We start from the raw sequence: 21,023 nt of genomic DNA, 5'->3' as shown, positions 1-21,023 counted from the left end.
ACACAAGCACTAATTAGGATGGACACATTTTGACTTTCACCCACCTTGTGAGTTAGTCTAGTTAGAATAGAAGCTAAGATAGCTACAATCTATGGAGTTGGCTACCTTCTTCCTTCCTCACACGTCTTTGTTTTCAACAATTCTAGCTTATTCTCTTTCTCATTCATTAAGGGCATATGCGTCTAATCTCACTAAAACATAATTTCATATAAAGGCCTTGAGCTTGTGGAATAAATTTAGAATGTATTAGGTTTTAAATGCAACTTTCTCTGGTTTAGGGGACCAAGGTGCAATTCTTCCCTTTGCCTTCTTGCAAAACATGCCCTTCAATTGTTTGTTTGCATTTAGGGTGAGTATCAGTTAGTTAGGTGCCAAAATATGCAAAACTGATCGATTGAATAACATTAACAATATGAACCTAATTGAACCGAACAAGGACTAAATAGAAATTTGACAATTTGGTTCATTTGGTTAATTCAATTTTTGGTTTTATGTTGGGATGCTTGGACTCTGGTCAAATTTGTTATTTTTTTACTAAAACAAACAAAGCTTATATTTAAAATTGGGCTTGTAAAGTGATAGTAGCCCATTTTAATTACAGAAATATATTATTTATAAGTTAATAAATTATATATAAAAAATAATTAATAAAATAAATATAATTTATAAATTAATAATTATATATATGATAATCTGGCAGTTCAGTCTATTTAATTTTAAATCTTATTAATTGAATTAAATTGATCAACTGAAATATATTTCTTTACAAGAATTGAATCGAACCAAAAAAAATTGAATAAATCAAATCAAATAATAAAAATTTGATTAGAAGCAAAGATTTTGAAACTGGGAAATGGGCTTGGAGACACTTGGGCCTGAAGCTATGGACTTGTAAACAGCCGCAGAAGCGAATGTATCATTGTCATTAGGAAATAAAGGAGGGGTATTATAGTAGTAGCGATAGGGTAAAGCCCAAAATAGAGAAAAGCCCAGGCATGCATGTAGTGTATCAAAACCTAGCGGAAGGCGAATGGGAAGTTCAAAATGGATCCTTCTGGAATCGGAAGGCTTAGACCGCCAATCGATGAGTTGCTTGGAGGGTCATCGCCGACCATTGTTGACGGATCTGACAGTGAATCTAATGGCATCTCAGAAAGCCGCTGTTCTGTTTTCCATCAGCTTTCGGCTCGCTATGATGCCTACATTTTGTATCCCTTCTACTTCTTTCTTCTGATATTTTTCCTTCTTAATTTTTCATTTCGTATATTCTAGCTTTTAGATCATTTTGCTACTCTTGCTTCCACTATTCTTCGATAGGTATGTTATTGTGTGGTTTGTTTCTCCGTAGATAAAAATGCATATTCTTCTTCTGGGCTCGACTCCTTGCTTTTTGGGTGGGTGTTGGTTGTAGGATTTTGACGGCATATTCGATTTTTGGTGATTTGATTATTTTCTTCCTATTAAGCAAAACTACTTATCCAAATTTGCTTATCAGACAATCTCTTTAGTCTTTCTTTGAATCCTCAAGGTTCAAGCTCAAAGTCTTTCAGGGTCATGGTGGTCAAAGTCACCAGGATCTTTTCAGGTTTTTTTTTTTTAACTAAGTTTGAACATTGGAGTCGTTGTTTCTCATTTTTATGAACTTCAAGTTTTATCCAACAATGCTTGTTTTCTTCTCTCTCTTTTTTTTAAAGAAAATCTGGGATAATATAAGTACAGAGTCGACAAAGACCCGGTGATGATGTTAGTTCCAAGATTCCCGAGAGAATCTACAGACTCCATTCTGGTTTTTAAGAAGATTACGAATGTAGAATATCATCTTGCGTAACTTGTAGGTAAACTCTTCAGCGTTCAGACACATGGCCATCAAACACCAACTTTCACCATCATAATCTACAAGTAGAGCCCAAACAAAAAAAAAAAAAAACAAGAAGGAATTGTAGGGTGTTAACCAAATCTGGAGGAGGGATCATTCAAGAGAGGGTGGTGAGCTTGGGCAGCCATGGCAATCTCAAAGTGCTTGAAAGAGATGGAAGAGAGAGACAGAAGTTCAGGAGGGGGCTTGAGATTGTCCCAGGCCTTGTCATTAGGTGTGGTGGTAGTGGTAGACCCATCGAGACCTATGTGTGTCAAGTGCTTCACATCTGTTGGATATCCAATTTCCATCTCAGCTTCCATCTCCTTTGTTTCTTCTTTATAGACTGATCCAACAGAACAGAACAAAGAAAAATCACATGAAACGCTGCACATTTCCAATTGCAATAACGCAGATAGCTTATCCAAATAAATTGAGATCATTGTTTTTCTTACCAAAAATAAAATTGATATGATATACTGCAATTATGGATGCCAGCAAAAGTATTAGACATACGTTATTTGGATCACACTCGCATTGATCGATCCATTCTACGGACTACGGTGATTGGTTCTGTTACTGTTATACATGCACATTTATATGGAAAAATTGCTACTCCTAAGTAGAGTGTTACAGGTTATACTAAGGATTATATAAATTATTACGAACTCCTTTAATCTTTCAAATGTGATTGATTATCTATTTCAGCAATCTAATCAATGTTCACTTTGGAAGGATTGGCTGTCGGCTTTCCTTACTAATATCCTTACGACAATCTTGGTTTACAAAAAGAAAAAGAAAACGTTAAAAGGATATTTTTGACCTCTAACTATTTGTTCAAGAGCATAATGGTGCAATTTCTCTCCAGTCCAAAAAAATAAAAAAAGAACTTAAAAATTTTTAAAAATGATATTAAAAAGGGAACAATTGATATTAATTTTTTATCTTATTGGCAATGTTATGAGTTTTTTTCCTGTAATTTTTGTGCTTCTTTTTAATTTTTTTTTGAATTAATTAATAATTAAAGTTAATTTTTTAATGACAAAGTACTTAATGCATTATTTTTAGAAGTTAAAGGGAGAAATTGTCTTACATGAAAATTTAAAATATCATATGTCCTAAACAAAGAGTTGAGGGGTAAAAATATCATTTAATTATTTAAAAAAAAGCAAGATGTTTGACCATTAAAAAACATGATGCCTTATATAATTCATATCTTTGATGATTTTAAAGCTATCTTATTGTACTTTTTAAACAAAAGCTTTTATGTTTAGCTTGGTTTGCTGAAATGGTGGATATTGTATCTTATTGCTTAAATTTTACCTATTGATTCGCTAAATGGTTGATTTAACCAGTATGAACTAATAAGTGAACACATTTGATTGACTATCATCCTTAATAAACCAGAAAAACATCATTGAATCACAAGAAGTGAGAAATGTACCAGATCAATAATAGTTATGCATGATAACGAACTCTAATACAACCATCAAGCATGATCACATGTTGATCAAATCTGATTTAAAATTTATAGATAATACAGCTCCGACCTCTTAATTTTTCAAAGTATTTTTTTAACCTTTTAATTATAACACTGTTAGTTTTAAATATTTTTTTTGTCAATCATTATTATTTAAAAAAATTAAACTTAATATGTTAAAATTTAAGAATGTTTTGTCAATATTTAAAAATTTAATATGAAAGTTTGTTGGTATGAAAACGATATTAGAATTAAAAAAATTAAAAAGACACTTTATTAAATTAAATAATTAAAATAAAATTTTGTGTAAAATTAAAGGACTAAATGTAAATTTTAACCTACAACCTTTAGTCCTTTAAGTTTGATGTTGTTTTTTACATTTAATTTTTATCAATTTGAACCCTTTTATTTTTATTAAATTATCATGTCAAATTTTTAAGCTTTAAAACACATATTTACTCTCAAAATAATCTAATTTATAAATATATTTATGATTTGGCATGCATATTTAGTTAAATAAAAATAAATTAACCCTTAAATAAATTTAATTTTTATCAATATAATCTCTTATAATGTATTTTATGTTCTTGTTTTTTAAAATTCCAAAGTTTGTTTTTCACACCTAAATAATTATATTCATTTTCATTAATTTACATGGCTGTTATCAATATCCCAATATCAAAGTTAGCAAATTTTAATTGTGTAACCTCTTTTTTAAACAATAAAAATTAAATCAATAATTAAAATAAATTTAAAAGACTAAATTAATAAAAATTAAAATTGATGGACTAAATTGATAATTGAGATAAATATGAGAGATTAAAAGTTATATTATTTCTAAAATTTAATATCATGATGGATCTGAATTACATTGACATATTAATCAATTCCAAATTCAAGCCAAGGCTTTAAAATTTAACCAAACATCTCCCAAGAAGAAAAAGACCCCAACCGTGCGTGAGCTCTGTTATTTCATTTACTTGACGAGATCATAATTAGAAAAAAATCATTGGAATTTGAAGAAATCAACTCACATAAGAATTGAGATAAATTCTTGATGCCTCTGATCAGGTGCTGTATGCCACCGACAATGTTAGGCTTGGACAGTGTATGAAGAAGCCCAGAAGATGACTTGTTTGTCTTTATGATCATTTTGGCTGATTTTGATGAACTCTCTCCTCTTCCTTCTCCTGCTTCTCTTCCTTACACATCAAACACCTCAAGATTACTGATAGATTGATGCCAAAAGAAACAGAAACACACAGAGAGAGAGAGAGAGAGAGGGGAGAGGGACAGAGAGTACTAGTAACAGTGGAGCCTTTTGAATCTGCCTTAGGTCCGCCTAACTCAACACTTGAATGAGAAGCACACCCAAAAGAGAATGGCAGAACCATAAATCCTTCCATTCTCTCTCTCATTTTTCTTAAAAGCCAGCCAAACTTAAGGTATATCAGCTTCCTAGTTGTTGAGAGTCAGAGCATATAATCAAGAGAGCATCATAATCTCCTAGCTTACCTATACAAGGGAAGGCTACCAGGGGCCTATTATATCAGGCACTGTTTATCTTCATGAGCAAGCTAGAATGATTTACGTGAAGAATTAAAGAAATATATGGGAAGTCAAGTTTGGTGTGTGAGAGAAATAGTATACTACAAATATCATAATGGGAGTGGGTGTTAGGGTTGTTAGTTGGTTAAACTGTGCAACTCAAGACTGCTTTTAATTATGGATTAGCATTTAGCTCTATTTTTTTTTTTTTTTTTTGACCAGTAGCATTTAGCTCCAATTAAACCTACCTTTATTCCTCTAAATGGTTCCCAAATCAATTGTCATATATTCCCACGGTGGCTCGGCCTATCTCTGCATCACTTGTCTACAAAGGCATCGTATTGTTAGAGATGCTATTATGTTTGATCTCCTAAAAAATTACATTTTAAGGTCAGTTCTTTGAAGGTTTTATTCAAGCTCCCCCACCTCCCCCCAAATTATAATGTGAGTAAAGCAATACTCAAAAAATTACGTCCAAGTTTAATCCTTGTTTATTTGATTCTGTTTGGTGGTTTGTTTCACCTTTGGTGTTTATGTCAGCCGTTTAACTTCAACTAATTAGGTGATCTTAATTAAACGCGAGCCTATAGATGACGCTGACTTTAGCTTGCATCCATAGACATGATAGAGTAAATAACAAGGGAGTTCTGCAAATGGAATTCAAAAGGAGACTCAAGTATTTCTTCGTACCCAAGATGGGTAGCTCAAGTAACTTTCATGGGTCAGGGCAAGCAAAGTCTGATGCTTTTGACCTTCCAAATGTTGTTTGTGCCAACATTCATGAATAAGCTGAAGTATCAAGCACTCATATTTTTATTGGACTGTAAATAATGTTAACTCACAGAAAGAAGTCTTCGTCGTCAAGTGTTTATGATCCCCGCTAAGTTATCTGAGGGAATGGTATGGTTTCTGAGATTAGAAATTAATGGCCTATTTGGTAGCAAGGAATTGGGAGGAGAGACGTGGAAGTAGACATGGAACTCAAAATTTTGTGTATTTGGTATGCTTGAAAAGGCTTCTTGGAGAATTGGGTTTCATTAAATTTAAAGGAACCTAGTTCCACTTCTCTAGAACTCCTCTTTCTGACCATTTTGCCCCGAGACCCTCCCTCATTGAACAATCGAAGGATGACGGTGAAGCTGTTGGAGGCCCACGTTCGACGGCATGCTCCAGATCTTCTATAGCAATAGTACTCACCGATGACCAATCTTTCGATGTTCGGACTTCGCCGTCCTCTTCCTCAACCTGTGAGAAAATTCCGGTCAATCTTTCTACCTTTGTCGTCCATGCGAACTTTGTTCATACTCCGTCATTCTCTTCGTCTTCCTCTAGATCTTCACAGGTTGTAAATCTCCGTCTGAGTCGATCGTCAAATTCAGGTTGTGGATCTCCATCTTCTTCATCATTCCAGATCTGTGTTTGAACTTTGAATATGTTATATGATTTTTAGTATGGTTTTATGAAATTTGATGAATTATCTTATGTTTGAATGCTTAATTTGTTGATTTTTTTTTTAATATGTGAATGCTTTGTTGGTTGAGTTCCTCAGTTTCTCTTCTTGGACGATAGTTTCTTTGCTCTCCAATGGCGGTTTTCCTTTTCCATGACGGTGGCTTTGTGTGCTGGAGGTTGGCTCTCCGTTTTTTTTTTTTTTTTTGAATTTCAAGGGTATTTTGATATTTTTAAAATATAAATATAATATTAAATAAAAATTTTATCCCACTTCTGTCAACATATTAAACTTACTTTTATTAAATATACTTTTAAATTTCACTTTTATTTTTACTTTTATTTTTACCTCAACTCCTACTAAAATATTTTTTTGTATCAAACGAGGCGTAACTTTTTCATCTGAAGCCCACAGCGACAAGCACACATTACCTACCATGGAAGTACCCAGGAAAAAAAAAAAAAACCAGAGAGACAAGGGTGCTTGGAAGGAGAAGAAAAAATCTAAAAAAATGAAGGATTAACCAATCATGAAATCCAAGTTAGTTGGAAAATTGTACGAAAAGGAACATTTCCATCTTCAACTCAGTCAATTTATTTAATCAATTGCAGCTTGATATTTGACTGGAGATGCCAAATTTGATGATGAAAAGTCAATCAGACTACGCATATCAATCTTTGAAGATCCCGCAAGCAATTCAGCACCTACTTAGGAATCCTCAATCACTTGCTTGTACTATCTCGTGGCATAATTTTTCAATAGGAAATCCTGCTTATATTAACAAGTGCAATACATGTTGAGATCAGGAAACTTTCAGGGAAATTTGAATAACGCATGAACCAAGAGTTGGAAGCAATACATGGAACAGAATAAGATTCAGGAAGTCAATCTCTATTAAGGTATCTGCACTCGCCTAAACCCTATGAAATTCTGATTCGTTTGTTGCATTTCCGACTCCTTTCTCATAGCTCACCATTATTTCTGATCCTTATTAGACAAATATTACTATACACCCAAGTAGAATGGACCCGCCATGCTCGATCTCACCTGAAGAATCCAACACAACTTATCACCATGTGTGGATAATCAGCTTGTTCAACAAACTCTTCAACTTCCTTCAGAGTGATTTTGTTCCATCACATACTGCTATACAAGGGTGCACTTCCCTCGTATGTCTGATCTTCAAATTGATGGAACCAAAGGGTGGAGCAGTTGGTCCATGTACCCTAAATCAACTGATGCAAATATCCAAACTAACAGCGAATGTTTACATGTATTATGACACTCAGGCTTCCAGTCAAGAGATAGAGTTGGAGAGAGATGTTTTAATGGGGTTGTGGCCGAGTTTGGACAATAAATATGTCTTTTCCAACGAGACATCCTTCTACATCCTGTGGGCAACCGAATTTCCTTTCGAGGAAAAACCCCACTGCACAAAGACGTTGACCCATTTGTCTGCGGAAAACTGGGTCAACTGTTAACGGTTTTTTGCTATAATCCACTGTCAAACGGATAACCTCCCCATCTGCAGGTCCTGCGCCACGTACAAGCAATTCCTCGCTGAAGTTTGCAAATGCTAGTGTTTGCACTAGCCCGTTGAATTTCCCAGATGAGATACGCCATGGGGTTCCCCGGGTCCCAGAAGCCAGAGTTTCACCAAGGCCAGAAGCAATCTCTGCCTCTACATAGTTATGATCCTGGTTTGTTGTGCTGAAAGTATGTAACACGAAAGATAAATCTGGTGAAAGCATTTCTTGGACCAGAACTGCCATTGCAGCTTCTTTTTGAGGCACGCCAGCAGCACGACGGCTTAAGACAGCCCTTCTTGTGTACAATGAGGCCCAAACCTGGCTAACTGCAGCACCAAAAACTGTTGGGATGGATGGGCTGACATTGGGTATTGATTCATAAAGTCCAGCTGCTGACATGCCGGCCAAGTCCTCAACATTGGCACTAGAACGAACAATTAAACGTGCACTGTCTGGAAATATCCTTCTGATGCTTTCAATAATATCTTTTGGAGGCTGCAGAGAAGAGATCAATTCCTGGAGTTGATGGCATAACGTATCAAGCTCACCACCATCCAATCTCGCTGTCTCTATCTTTTCCACCATATAGCTGAATGCTTCCATGGAATTGGTCTGCTCCAGTGCCAATTCCATGGAACCAAAAGGTAAAACTGCCCCCCGAGGGACTTGAAAAGACGCCGGCACTCCTTGATCACTATAAACTGTAACACAGAATCAGAATTTCAGAAATTTAAGCACACTAAGGAGTAGCTGACAAATAATATAATTTGTGAAAATACATGATTGGTAATTATATTAATGTTCATATATTTGCAGGTTGTTAATAAACAAGATTTCATATGCCTCATAAAAAATTCTTTAGCAAACACTATCAGTCGCCATACTTCAAGATCTCGAGCTAAGGACAATAAAGAAGGGGCAAATTACAGAAACAAATGAATCCTTAGTTAAGGAGGTAAAAAGATTTGGAAAAAAATAAATTCATGACAAGTTGGAGCTAAGATGACTTCAGCAACGAAAAAGCACAAAATTTCCATTATACGAAATTAAAGTCAATAGCAAATTTAAAATAGATGGCAGATGTGGAAGTTAGCCTTGTGCTTTAAAAATGGCAATTGTCAAGACTGGGGGGTAATAAAGGCTTCAAACACTATCAAGTTTTTAATTCAAAAAATAATAATAATAATTAACAGGAGGATGAGATGAGATATCGCAGGTGAAGATGAACCCAACCAAGATTGCTTTCCATGCTCTAAACTTCAAAAATAAATCAGAACCTTCATCATTAACACACATTGATGCCTAATGCCCCCATTTAGTTAGAAGTATATATTTCTATCTTTATTTCTATTTTTTTTTTTTTTTTTTTGGGTGATACTTAATGGGAAAGATTAATCTCTCCTAACATACTGAAAACAAAGGATATACATCTTCCAACTAAGTTTACTACACGCACAAGAGTTGGGAATTGAAAATCTAATCATTTGCTTAAGTAATGAGTTTAAGCCAACTTAAGTTGGAGAAGTGTTTCTGTATTTTAAAATAGTGTTAACATTTTTGTTTGCCAAATTCAGAAAGTTGTGTTAGATGAGTTACTCTACATTACTAGTTCTTTCTCGTTGTTCAATGTTTATTAGTCTTCCGTCAACTTCACCAAACATACCAATTTGAAATTCAAACCAATTTGTGAGTTTTAATTAAGATACTAGATTTTGTTTTGAAAAAACAAAACTTTGTCATGCAAAGTAAAACGGAAGGTTTAGGATTTACGTGGTCAAAATCAAGGTATAGGGCTTAGATCCCCAAATGCTAAAATTGTGCTGTAAATTTTGTTTTTAATGAAAAGAAGGTTAAATGTTTAATTATTAAATAGATTCCTGTTACCTTTATCTGAAACTCTTGACAAAGAAGACAAACGACCACAAGCTGCAGCCTTAGCACCAGAAGTCTGCGTCTCTGCATCTGGAAGCAGGATAATTCCAGCAGAAACACCCTGGAGATGTGTACAACAATTATTAGACCGAAAGCTTTAAAACAAATAATAAGAAGTAATGGTAACTATGGAAATACGAAAAAACAAAAGTTCTATCAATAGATATTCTAGATGTAAAGATTAAAACAAGGAATTTAAAAACGAAGAAGCAATTGGATTGAGAACATGATTACAGCCAAATGTAGCAGGTCTTTGTACTTCCAAGGAACCTATCAACCTTGTTGGATCTCTGATTCTCCCTTGCACAAAGGGACAGCCCTTTTCTAATATTTATATTAATTATAAAAATTAGTTTTTATTTCTACCCTGCAGTAACCAAATCTACCATTAAAAAAAATTCATCGTAAATCAATTATCTACTTCAAAGTCTTTATCCTTTTTTATTAAGCTGGAGCATTTTGCCTATACAAGGCCCAAACCAGATTATGCAGGAAGGGAGAATAAAGTTAACCCGGAATCTATCAGAGTGAGCAACTATATTCTCTACCTGATTAGCATAGGAGATTCTACCAGCAGACAATGAAGGAATTTCAGTTCTGGGAAATTCATCATCAGAAGCAATTTTAGCAAAAGAACTTCCATCTGTATCAACCGATGATGACGACTTCAGATTAACACCTGCAGTGGATGCTTCCAACCTAACAAGTTCAATCAAAGTAATAAGAATAAACATGAAAAACATCATAGAATTAAATGAGATATAATCAGTAAGAGATGAGTTTTGAAAATGAGTTCACACATCACAATAATACAACCTCACACTTGTGCCCAGAAGTTTCTGTATGTCAGCAACGTTTTCTTCATCTTCGCATGTGACAAAAACAACCTTTTCCTGCAGCAAGAAATTATGGATGTCAAAGACATAAATATAATATAAACCTCATTAGGAAGTGAATGCTTAGAAAGGAACTAGCCTGCCGGGCCCTAACACCAAGATGAGACAACTGAGGTAGCTCTTGCTTAAGTATAACTCCCACTATATTCCTTCCTGCTGCGGTTACCTGCCAGAACGGTTAAAACCTATTGATTAATACAAAACGTTCAATTAGGTCATATAAAGTCAATATAAATCTAGCAAACCTCCTCATCTCCATCAGCCTTGTCAACTACAAGGATAACGGGTCCTTCTGTTGAGGGTGGTAACGAGCCAGGGACAATTCTTTCGACCTAAGTCAAAGAAACTGAGACTCATGTAATTCAGCCACATCTTTTGCAATGAGCATAAAGAGACACAGCATTCAAGAGCTAGAAGTTTCTGCCAGCACTAGACTTTGTCTTTATTTCTATGATGCAGGAATTACAAACAGTAAGCATTGAGAATGTATCATTTCTTGATTCCATTCCATGAACTTGAAGCATCAAAACTCACTGGTGCATAGAAACAACAATTTAAGAAAATTAGAGTTAACGTTACTTGATGCAACTTAGTGTACCTGAATCAATTTTCCCAAAGTATTTCCAGGTACAAGAACATCCCAACCTTGAGAACCAAGAGTACTTCTCACAGCCTTTAGAAGAAGTGTACACAATTTTGAAACCTGAAAAATCACACTAAGATTTTCCAAAGAAGAAAAGTTAGAAAATCTTCTGGGTTCCTAATCAATATAAAATATAAAATCTATAAGAAATGTCACTATTTATGAGTCACAACAATGCAGCTCCTTTTAGGCTTTGTGAAACCTTTTTTTTTTTTTAATTCTTCCGACTTTTTCCACAAATTTAGAGGGCAACCATGCAACTTTATTTTTGTTGCTTTAAAAATTCTTCACATATTTCAACAGTGGTTTAAAGTTAAAAGAATGAGTACAATTTTTGAAACATTTTTTAGTTGTTATCTCTTCTATGCATCACAGGGAAAAATGTCTAGTTTTACTGAAACTTAAAAGTAAAGAAGAAAAAAGTAAAAGCAAACCATTGATGCCCCTGAAAGCCACAATAGCTAATAATTCATGAGAATTTTCTGGTTACAAAAATGTGAAGAAAACAAATTACCATACCTAGCACGAATCTCAGCTTCAGTATATGTTCTTACACTGTTTTCAGGGATTCCTAGGGCTTTTCCTAGCACCTGGAACGGTTCAAGTGACAAGTCAGTACACTCCAAGATATATGCACCAGAAGAAGAACAATAGTGTTTTTCACATTATAGAGTCAAACAATCAAGATAGACTATAAACTACTTACTGGAAAGACACGTAATGTATATTGATAGTATAAGTACTCATTATTCTAGAGAGATGGGACGCCAAAAATGACACAACTATCAAAACTTGTCAGTGTAATTAAAAAACTTTGTTATTTTGGAATAAGAAAATAGAATTCAATCCTCCTTGAAAAACCTCATTGTAACTTTAGCATTGGACATTACAAGTATGAGGCCATGAAGAGAAAAATGTATTCTAACCTGGACTTTTTCAGGGAATATCTTCAGAAGTTCTTCAGTATATTCATTAGTGAGCCGCCTTGATCTGTCAAGAGTAGCTTTCAGTCTCAATGCCCAAATTGTTTTCCCGTCTTCACTTCCTTCAAAAATGGACAACAGAAAGCAAAATCAGAATGGAGAAAAGGCCAGGGACTCTTTTAAAAGTAATGTAATAAAACCCATATTCAAAGCTACAAACAAAAATACAAGAAAGCAACCTTCCATTTCGGAAAGGCCTCTTTTCTTCCAAGCAAGGAGCTCATTTTCAATAGCAGCACATTCTTCAGGTTTCCAACTAGATAACTTCAGCTGGTGTACTCCAATAATAAGGGCTCCAAGAGGATCGTTCCAAGCATTTACATTCTTTGATTCCACATTTGCTGCCATCCAACCAGCACCTCCCATAACATCAAGCACATTGAGAAACCTAAAAAAGGAGTATAATGCATTGTGATAATCCATGCACATCTGGAAAACCTTTAAACTTCAACGGGAAAGTTTGATACATAGGTAAGGAAGTAAGATATTTTTTAACAAGTTCTAAACACACAACCTGCTATAGAAATAGATCCTAGATCACGATTCACTTGCTCCTTTTCCAGCAAAATATGCTGAGCAGTGCTCCTTACAATATATTCTAAAGACACCTATGGATTAAATTAACCAAATATTGCTTAATATTTAGCAATTTATTTTTCACAATGTTTTTGGTCAACCATGTAGCTAACCCCACCTAATGGGATAAGGCTTGTTGTCAACCAAGGATCAATAACGATAAATGAAAAAGAAGGGGTGTATGAAAAGCAGATGGCAAGATATTGCTTTGGAAAAGAAAAAAAAATACATGAAAGATAAACGCTTCAGCAGTAACAGCAAAAAGCACATCACTGCAATCTGCAATTAGGGTTTTCATCCATCAGCATACACAACAAGAAGATCCGTAAGAAAACCATGGGCGTGATGCCAAAGTGAAGCCAAAAAACTATTCTATTCCCCAAGAGATGAAAAGAAAATGACTGAAATACTAAAAATAGTCCCTCTATGTTAGTACAGTTCTGAATATCTCCTTTATTTTTATAAATAGGAATTAAACTCATGAGCCACATAATGAAATTGTGGGAGAAAGTAATTGAGCACAGGTTGAGATTGGAGACGAGTATTTTTGAGAATCAATTTGGTTTTATGTAGGTAGATCAACTACAGAGGCGATTTATTTACTAAGGGAATTAATGGAAAAGTATCGTTGTAAAGATAAAGATCTACACATGGTTTTTATTGATTTAGAAAAAGCTTATGACCGTATACCAAGAGAAGTGCTTTGGAAAGCGTTGGAAAAAAAGGAAGTACGGATTGCTTATATTAAAGCCATACAAGATATGTATGAGGGGGTAAAAACTAGTATAAGAACGCCTAGTGGTCAAACAAAGGATTTTCCTATAAAGATTGGACTACATCAGAGATCATCTCTGAGTCCTTATTTGTTCAACTTGATCTTAAATGTTTTGACGGAACACATTCAAGAGGAAATTTCGAAATGTATGCTCTTCGCGGATGATATAGTTCTTATAGCAGAAACAATAGAAGAGGTTAATTGCAAACTTGAGTTATGGAGGAGGACATTGAAGTCGAAAGGTTTTCGTCTGAGTAGAAGTAAGACAGAATATTTATATTGTAAATTTGGTAAAGGACTATTCGACAATAATTTGGAAGTGAAATTGGGAGATCAAATTATACCTCAAGTGGAAAAGTTTAGATATTTGGGAGCCATTATTCAAAATGATGGCGAAATCAGTGGAGATATTTCACATAGAATTCAAGCTGGGTGGTTTAATTGGAGAAAAGCTAAAGGAGTTATTTGCGACCGTAAGATGCCTAATAAACTTAAAGGAAAGTTTTATCGCACTGCTATCAGACCGGCAATATTATATAGTAGTGAATGCTGGGCTCTAACGGGACAGCAAGAGTATAAAGTTGGAGTAGCAGAGATGAGAATGTTACGATGGATGTGCGGACATACACATAAAGATAAAATTCGAAATGAGCACGTATGCGAAAAAGTGAGGGTGGCACCTATTGAGGAAATCGGTTGAGATGGTTTGGGCATGTACAAAGAAGACCAAGGGAGGCACCAGTGAGAAGAGTGGAACATATAACTTTGAGTCCGATTAAGAGAGGTAGAGGAAGGCCTAAGAGAACACTCTTGGAAGTTGTTGAACGCGATCTCTTAATTAATAATATTCCTAAAAGCTTGATAAATGATAGAACACAATGGCGTCTTGCAATCCATGTAGCCGACCCCACATAGTGAAATAAAGGCTTGTTATTGTTGCTTGTTGTTGTTGTACTAAAAATAGGAATATTTGGCTCCAATCAGATGCACAAAATAATGGCATAAACTGCATACAGAATAAATTTTCCCACGGTTCCTCCAGCCAGAAACTCTGAAAATTGATTACTGAGAACTGCTCCAAACAGAAAGGATCTCAACATTTTAAAAAAAAAAAAAAAAGCCCAAACAACTCAGCTAGTCTTAGATTAATAAATAAGAATTCTTCATTAAGCAGACTGCTGTGCCCTTCACATGTATTGTGAAAAAGTTTTAACACCTATCAATAATTGGACTTCTCTATTAGAAGATATACCAAGAACATACTAACCTGCTTAGAAGAACAAATAAGTAGTCCTCTAGCCCAATCTCACAGAGGCGCCACTGCACATACAAGACTTTGAATCAAAAGGTATTGAAAAAGCAAGTTCAAGCATGCATGAAATAAATATCCATTCAAAAGCTTCTGCTGAATAATCAGGTAAAATCATTATCACCTTTTGACGCATAGCTATTGCAGTATCAGAAGCATCATTCCTAAGGCCACTTTCAAGACCCTTCATAATTATTTCTCTTAATGCATTCAAAGAGTCCATGGTTTTAAACAGCAAAGTAATTCCTTGGTCTCCCTTGATATCATTTGAGTCTGCATCCATATTCTGGAGATATATAATGCATAATCACTTATCAGTAGATGCAAGAATAAGAACTCCTTCGGAAGCCAAAGTCAAATGAGAGGCATCAATAGTACTTGTTCCTCCTAAAAAAGCAAGGCAAGGCAGTTTCTATGCAAACAAGAGTTTGACAAAAAGCACCAGATTTCAGTTAATTTCATCAATTCGACAGGAGCAAATATAACTTAGAATTTATTCTTGTATTTTTATTTCATCTGTATCTATTGTGGAAAAGTATTAAGAGAGAAAACAGAAAGGGAGAGAAGGAGACAAATGGTTGAAAGAATCACATACATATCACCCAAGATAGTGATTAAGCATCCTATGTAAACTGCCAATTACAGAGACATATTGCTCAAATATTATTTGTGTTCTTTTCTCAGTAGGCAAAAGAGAAACAGTAGAGTATTTAGACTATAGCAACTAGATTTCATAGCCAAATCACAGTTAAAAACGATAACTCTCTTTCCTCAGCCTTCAAATTTACTTCTATAGGCACATCTAACCACACTCAAGAGTTTAAATGGTCACACGAATCGAATTAAATGAAAATTTTTGAATGTTTATTATGCCCTCATTAATTTGTGTCTGGTTCTGGAGAAATGTGGAAAAAGTTTTCAGAAAAGTGAATCTGAATCTCTCAATTTAAATTGAAAATTAAAAAGGGAAGAGGAGGCTGACAATTCTACCATAAATCCCTTAATCAAGTCAACATAGAATAGAAAAGTGAAATCAATACCCAAACCTATGGTATTAGGCAACCAGAAAAGGGTAGAAAACTAGTGAAAATGACTTTCTACAATTAAGAAAATAATAGCTAATCTAATTATCCAGAATCAAAAGAGCCCATGCATCTTAACAGCTTTAGACAACCATAGCAGAAAAGCAATCATAAAGACAAACATTAATTAACTGCATACTTTGAGGATAATAATTCAAACCCAAATCACATCTTGCAGTAAAAGTGCATTGTTACATATTGAAGCACTTTTGACAATAATTATAAAAAACTTCATATTATCCCATAAGTGGCTTATTACATCTTCAAACTGGAGATAATAATACCAAGGACATCATATTAATCAAATTACTCCCTCTGTCTCAAATTATAAGACACTTTTAGACAAAATCTCACATACTAATAAACCTCATTAAATACACTTAACAACCTTATCTTTCCAAAATATAAATACAAACTTTCAAAAATACTAATCATTTAATACATTGAAAAAAGAAGGAATAAAAATTAATTGTAAAGAGAGAAAGGGTAATATTGAAATTGGTGCATTTAATGAAACCCTAATCTACCCAAAGTATCTTATATTTTGGGATGGAGAAACTCCTTCAAAAGTATTCTATAATTTGGGATGGAAGAAGTACCTTTTTGCACTCCAAGAATGAATTAAGAGCTAAAATGTCCCTTTCACCCAAAGAATCCCTGATGGATTCTAGCTGTTCTGCAAGGCTGCAAAAGGATAAAATTATAATTTATAAGATACTTAATCAGTAAACTTATGATTTACCAGCTACCATAAGTTACAACATAATATAAATAAACTTAAATTTACAGAAGGAATGGAATGAGGCTTATGACGATGCTTAGGACTTGTAAGTCAAACCTGCCAGCATTAAAGAAATCTTTGAGTTCACGATGAAATATCTTAAACTGTTCGACAAATGCTTCACTATACTCTCCAGGGTGCTTTGTAATTTTAGCCAGCATTGCTTCAGTAGCAACCAAATCTTCAGGGCCAGCATTTCTGTGAAGCTTGTTTTGTATTGTATGCTTAATTTGAAGCTGGAATGTAAACAAATTGTAAAACAGCAAAAATGCTGTCTAACTATACTAAGAATAGATACCCCAAATACTTCAGGAAGGATTACCTTGACATCTTTAGGGATATCATTTCGATGAGCAATATCTCTAATTCGAGTCAAAGGAACAGAAGCAGTGAATTCTGCTTTGAAAGATGGCAAACATGGATGAATCTTCTGAATGACTAGAATTTCCTGGGTGTAAATCACAACTTAATGTGAAATTTTATAAGCATGACAACCATTATTAAAACTATCAATTCTTTCTTTAGTAGTGAAATCCTGTTGATGAATTTTAAGTAATTAAAATACAATGATTAATCATGCTCATTAAGTTTTAACAAAAGTAGATAATTATGAGTGTGTTCAACTAGTTAATCTTTTCTTTTTTTCAAAATATATATTTTTATGTTAGTTTATATATAGTAGGAGAACAAATAGTCTTATACCAATGTAAAATTTTACGAGCATGGCACACATGTGCCAAATTTCAATCCATGATGAACTCTGGGCAATAATCATCTTACAAAAAAGTTATCCAGTAAAGCAAAGGTTGATTTTAGTTCATGAGGGGCAAATGCATCCTACCAGCATCTGTTTCAATGCTTTGGTTGGAATATGCATATAAAAGACAACCGGCTGGAAAATTAACCTTCTATACCGATGTTAAACAAATTAATAGTCTACCTGTGGTGAGGCATCTTTCCTACTAGAATGTCGCTCTAATTCACGAAATATGAGCCTTGAAATCTCAGCATGTCTATTTGGCCGGTGGTGGCCTCCATCTTCAAAACAAGCAATTTGCCCTGTGTTTATCCACTGCATAAGATAATCATATAGGGAATAAGAAGGGAATGCATGAATTGATATCAAGAAAAAAAAAAAAACAGAGATAAGGGAGTAAAGAAGACCTTCAGGTAGATAGCAGAGTATATAAGAGCCTCCAATCGATCTTCACCTTGCAAACTTTCAACAATGATATCACGTACGACATCAAGCTTCAAAATAAAATCATAGATAAGTGAACATTGCAATCTGTTAGTGATCTATTCAAAAAAGCGAAAGAAAAAAAAAAAAAACTCTTGGAAGTTGCTTGCACAAAGTACCTACCCCTCCTAGAGCCAAAATCATAAAACATATGGTTATAGAGGAATCATGTTGAAATATGAACGGACAGTTTTAAAAAGGAAGCCACATCCACACACATTCAAACACTTTTTATTGGGACAATATAACACTTCAAACGGCACCTGAGCACTTTATATTTGTTCATTGTCATTGTGCCCATGTCAGCATCCATACTTCTTGTAGGTTCTTAATTAATATCAATGCAACTCTACCAATAAGAGAATAATATAACAAAGAAGTACTGCAAGTGAAAAATCCAGAAGAGAAAATTATTAATTGCATTACCTTTCTCCACCAATTCCTTGATTTCTGATCACCTTCCACCAACTTCAGAGCCGAGCCTTCAAGACCCGTAAAGTCCCGTTTTCTTTCTGTTTCATGGTTGCGATGCTCACTGGATTGCATGAAAGACGCAACTTTACCTTGCCACTGTCCTACAAAAGGACTTGGCTCTGCTTCCAAAACAGAAGCACAATCAATCACTTCAGACTTTTCATCTGCCAAATTCTTCTCGGTTTCTCCACCCTCATCATGAACCAAAGGAAGCAGCTCTAGATTCTCCTTTGTCGAGTTCCATCTAGCATCAATACTAAATTTCCCTCCTTTCTGGAGTTTCAAAACCCTGTTCTCTCCATCTTCCCATGCTAAACTTCCGTCCTTCCTCACAATCACAAATTTAAACTCAATATTTTTACCTTCTCGCAACTCTAAGTCACCCACCCACCCACTCTCCGTCCAGGACATCGGAACACTTCTCTTCCATGAGCCCAGATCTTTCGTTGATCCTAGAATCACAACATGCTCGCCAAATTGGACTTGGTGATCCAATCTAATATGCAGCTTCACTTTCCCATGTCCTGAAGTTTTCATCTTATTCTTCATTTCTATCGCTTCTTCGTCCCTGTCAAAATCATTACAGCATTAAAAGTATAATCAAATTTCAAGGGCATTCAATACCGTTATAGAAAAAAGTGACTTTTTGTAGGCAAAAAAAGGTGTGGCGTAAGGAAAACAAAAATAGTCTCTTATAGGTAAACTGCTACAAACTGATCGTTTCCAAATAAATCACCAGCAATTGGCCTTATCTTTATCCTCCCTGTATGTTATAAGGCTTCGCCACCACTGGTTGTTCATTCAAAAATTCAGCCCGAGCAAGGAAAAGCTACAGAACTTTTTTTTCCCCTCGAAAGGCTTCCACAAACTTCAACTCCGACGAATTCATAGCCCCGATTACTCTCGAATGCAAATTCAAAAACAATACAACAAAATGAAGTTAGCAAGAAAAGAAATGTACATAGAGCACCTTGCTTCGGTGGAGACAGCAGAAATAGCGCTATGATGGGGCTTCGAGCCGTAGAAGTGAACAGAAATGGGGTGCCTGAAGAATATGGAAGCATTGTCAAGTGGAGTTTTATGACATTGATGAAGGGATCGGAATGGCTTCCGGGAAAGGTGGATCTGGGGAGAAGAAGAGCTGTGGAAGACACGGAGAGAATCCATTATTGTTCAAAGAGAGAAACAAAGGTTAAGTCTCGGAGCGCGTGTGTAACAGTTAAAACTGAAGAGTGAAGAGAAAGGAGAACAGAAGGCGGGGGCTTTCATGACGGCTAAGGAGCGAAAGCAGGAAGGCTGATCTTGTAAACACTTGGATCAGAATTTAACGGCTGAAAGAATTGCTATAATGGGATCTTAATCATGAAGATGATGCGCAGTAATGCAGGGCAATAGCAATTCCCTCTTTAGATGCAGAAAAATGCAAAAATATCCTGAAATATGACGAAAAGCAACACCCAAATATGTGTGTGTGTGTGTGAAAGGATATTTTCTTTATTTAACAAAGTCTTGTCATAAACCATGAATAATGCAAATTATGGGTGTTTAGCTTATATCCGTCTCAATTCATTTGATATCGTCTCAATCATATGAAGACGGGTCTTGTCTCAATTCAAAAATAATCAAGACGAGACTTTACAAGATAGGATAAGAAAGGGGTTCAAAATGGGATGGGATTACTATTAAAACGTCTCGTAATTTTTTATTTTAAATATATTAATTATATTAATATAATTTATACTTATATTAATTATATCAATTATAATTTTACTACTTATAATTCTTATTTAAAATTAAATTTTTATATTAATAATTTTAATAACATTAAGTAAACACGGTGATATCTTTTTTTATAATATATTAATTATATTAATATAATTTATTCTTATGTCTATCTATTTAATAATTTTTATTTATAACGTATTTCTTGTTTTATTTTTAGAAGAGGAATTAGCTTAGTACATCTTTACTAAAGTAGAAGAACAATAATTTGATATTGTGTTTGACTTGCCTGTTATTGCTACTTGATAAAGATCACTTGTATTTGCTATTATAATATGTAGTTGTGACTAATGTAATTTAATAATTGACTTTAAATTGTTGTAATTTATGTACTTGTATTGTTTTGATTTTAAACTTAATAAATTATATGATTTAAAATTTTAATGAACATTATTATCTAGAACTTTCTCCTATATTATCCGATTTATCGAGACGGTGGGATGCCTCGATCTTATCTTGATCCCTTCCCGACTCCTAACGAGACGAGACGACTTTTGGGATAAGACAAGATACAAAACCAAAATTCAATCTTAATTTTTTTTGGGACGAGATGTCCCGATCCTGTCCTGTAAACACTTCTAATGCAAATATGCCCGCCTAATATTATTATGATACTCAAAATCAAGACTTCTTAATTATAATTAAGAAAAAATATAACAAAATTATTTTGAATTATATAAATAATAAT

At 34.4% G+C, this 21,023-nt stretch overlaps 2 protein-coding genes and 1 long non-coding RNA gene across 4 annotated transcripts; 1 reads left to right on the top strand and 2 right to left on the bottom strand.

The window, feature by feature from the left end:
* Positions 1 to 1,804: 1,804 nt before the first annotated feature.
* On the bottom strand, positions 1,805 to 4,895 carry LOC129308345 (CRIB domain-containing protein RIC4-like). The gene is made up of 3 exons (XM_054949423.1): positions 4,639 to 4,895; positions 4,370 to 4,537; positions 1,805 to 2,201 (listed from the first exon to the last, which is right to left on the bottom strand). Exons 1-3 carry the CDS (start codon positions 4,751 to 4,753, stop codon positions 1,948 to 1,950), a joined length of 537 nt encoding a protein of 178 aa, XP_054805398.1. The 5' UTR covers positions 4,754 to 4,895; the 3' UTR covers positions 1,805 to 1,947.
* Positions 4,896 to 5,422: 527 nt separating this feature from the next.
* LOC129307734 (uncharacterized) lies at positions 5,423 to 8,671 on the top strand. Its single transcript, XR_008592473.1, has 2 exons — positions 5,423 to 6,511; positions 6,945 to 8,671. It is a non-coding gene; the product is annotated as an uncharacterized LOC129307734 (long non-coding RNA).
* On the bottom strand, positions 7,130 to 19,913 carry LOC129307733 (phosphoglucan, water dikinase, chloroplastic). Of its 2 annotated transcripts, none has more exons than XM_054948605.1 (19): positions 19,515 to 19,913; positions 18,506 to 19,121; positions 18,004 to 18,090; positions 17,780 to 17,911; positions 17,162 to 17,287; positions 16,897 to 17,075; positions 16,658 to 16,742; positions 15,101 to 15,262; positions 14,935 to 14,987; positions 12,496 to 12,704; positions 12,260 to 12,378; positions 11,853 to 11,923; positions 11,289 to 11,406; positions 10,936 to 11,022; positions 10,770 to 10,856; positions 10,611 to 10,687; positions 10,343 to 10,493; positions 9,747 to 9,855; positions 7,130 to 8,563 (listed from the first exon to the last, which is right to left on the bottom strand). In XM_054948605.1, exons 1-19 carry the CDS (start codon positions 19,718 to 19,720, stop codon positions 7,659 to 7,661), a joined length of 3,579 nt encoding a protein of 1,192 aa, XP_054804580.1. In that variant the 5' UTR covers positions 19,721 to 19,913; the 3' UTR covers positions 7,130 to 7,658. The 2 variants fall into 2 exon arrangements, with proteins under 2 accessions (XP_054804580.1, XP_054804581.1); XM_054948606.1 differs by having other exon boundaries at positions 19,524 to 19,912.
* Between the last annotated feature and the right edge of the window lie 1,110 nt (positions 19,914 to 21,023).

Source organism: Prosopis cineraria, unplaced genomic scaffold (genome assembly GCF_029017545.1).
Source record: "Prosopis cineraria cultivar Desert tree isolate PC_DT_omini unplaced genomic scaffold, ASM2901754v1 PC4, whole genome shotgun sequence".
Classification (NCBI taxonomy): Eukaryota; Viridiplantae; Streptophyta; class Magnoliopsida; order Fabales; family Fabaceae; genus Prosopis; species Prosopis cineraria.
This window is presented reverse-complemented; position numbering and strand designations above follow the sequence as displayed.

Bases quoted from the DNA above. Each gene is read 5' to 3' on its own strand.
- LOC129308345 (XM_054949423.1), bottom strand. From the start codon at position 4,753: ATGAGAGAGAGAATGGAAGGATTTATGGTTCTGCCATTCTCTTTTGGG. The intron at 4,538-4,638 runs GTACTCTCTGTC...TTGATGTGTAAG, and splicing joins AAAAGGCTCCACTGTTACTA to GAAGAGAAGCAGGAGAAGGA. The intron at 2,202-4,369 runs GTGAGTTGATTT...CTGTTGGATCAG, and splicing joins GAATTTATCTCAATTCTTAT to TCTATAAAGAAGAAACAAAG.
- LOC129307733 (XM_054948605.1), bottom strand. From the start codon at position 19,720: ATGGATTCTCTCCGTGTCTTCCACAGCTCTTCTTCTCCCCAGATCCAC. The intron at 17,076-17,161 runs GTAATCCTTCCT...TTTACATTCCAG, and splicing joins ATATCCCTAAAGATGTCAAG to CTTCAAATTAAGCATACAAT. The intron at 11,023-11,288 runs GTACACTAAGTT...TCTTTGACTTAG, and splicing joins CTTTGGGAAAATTGATTCAG to GTCGAAAGAATTGTCCCTGG.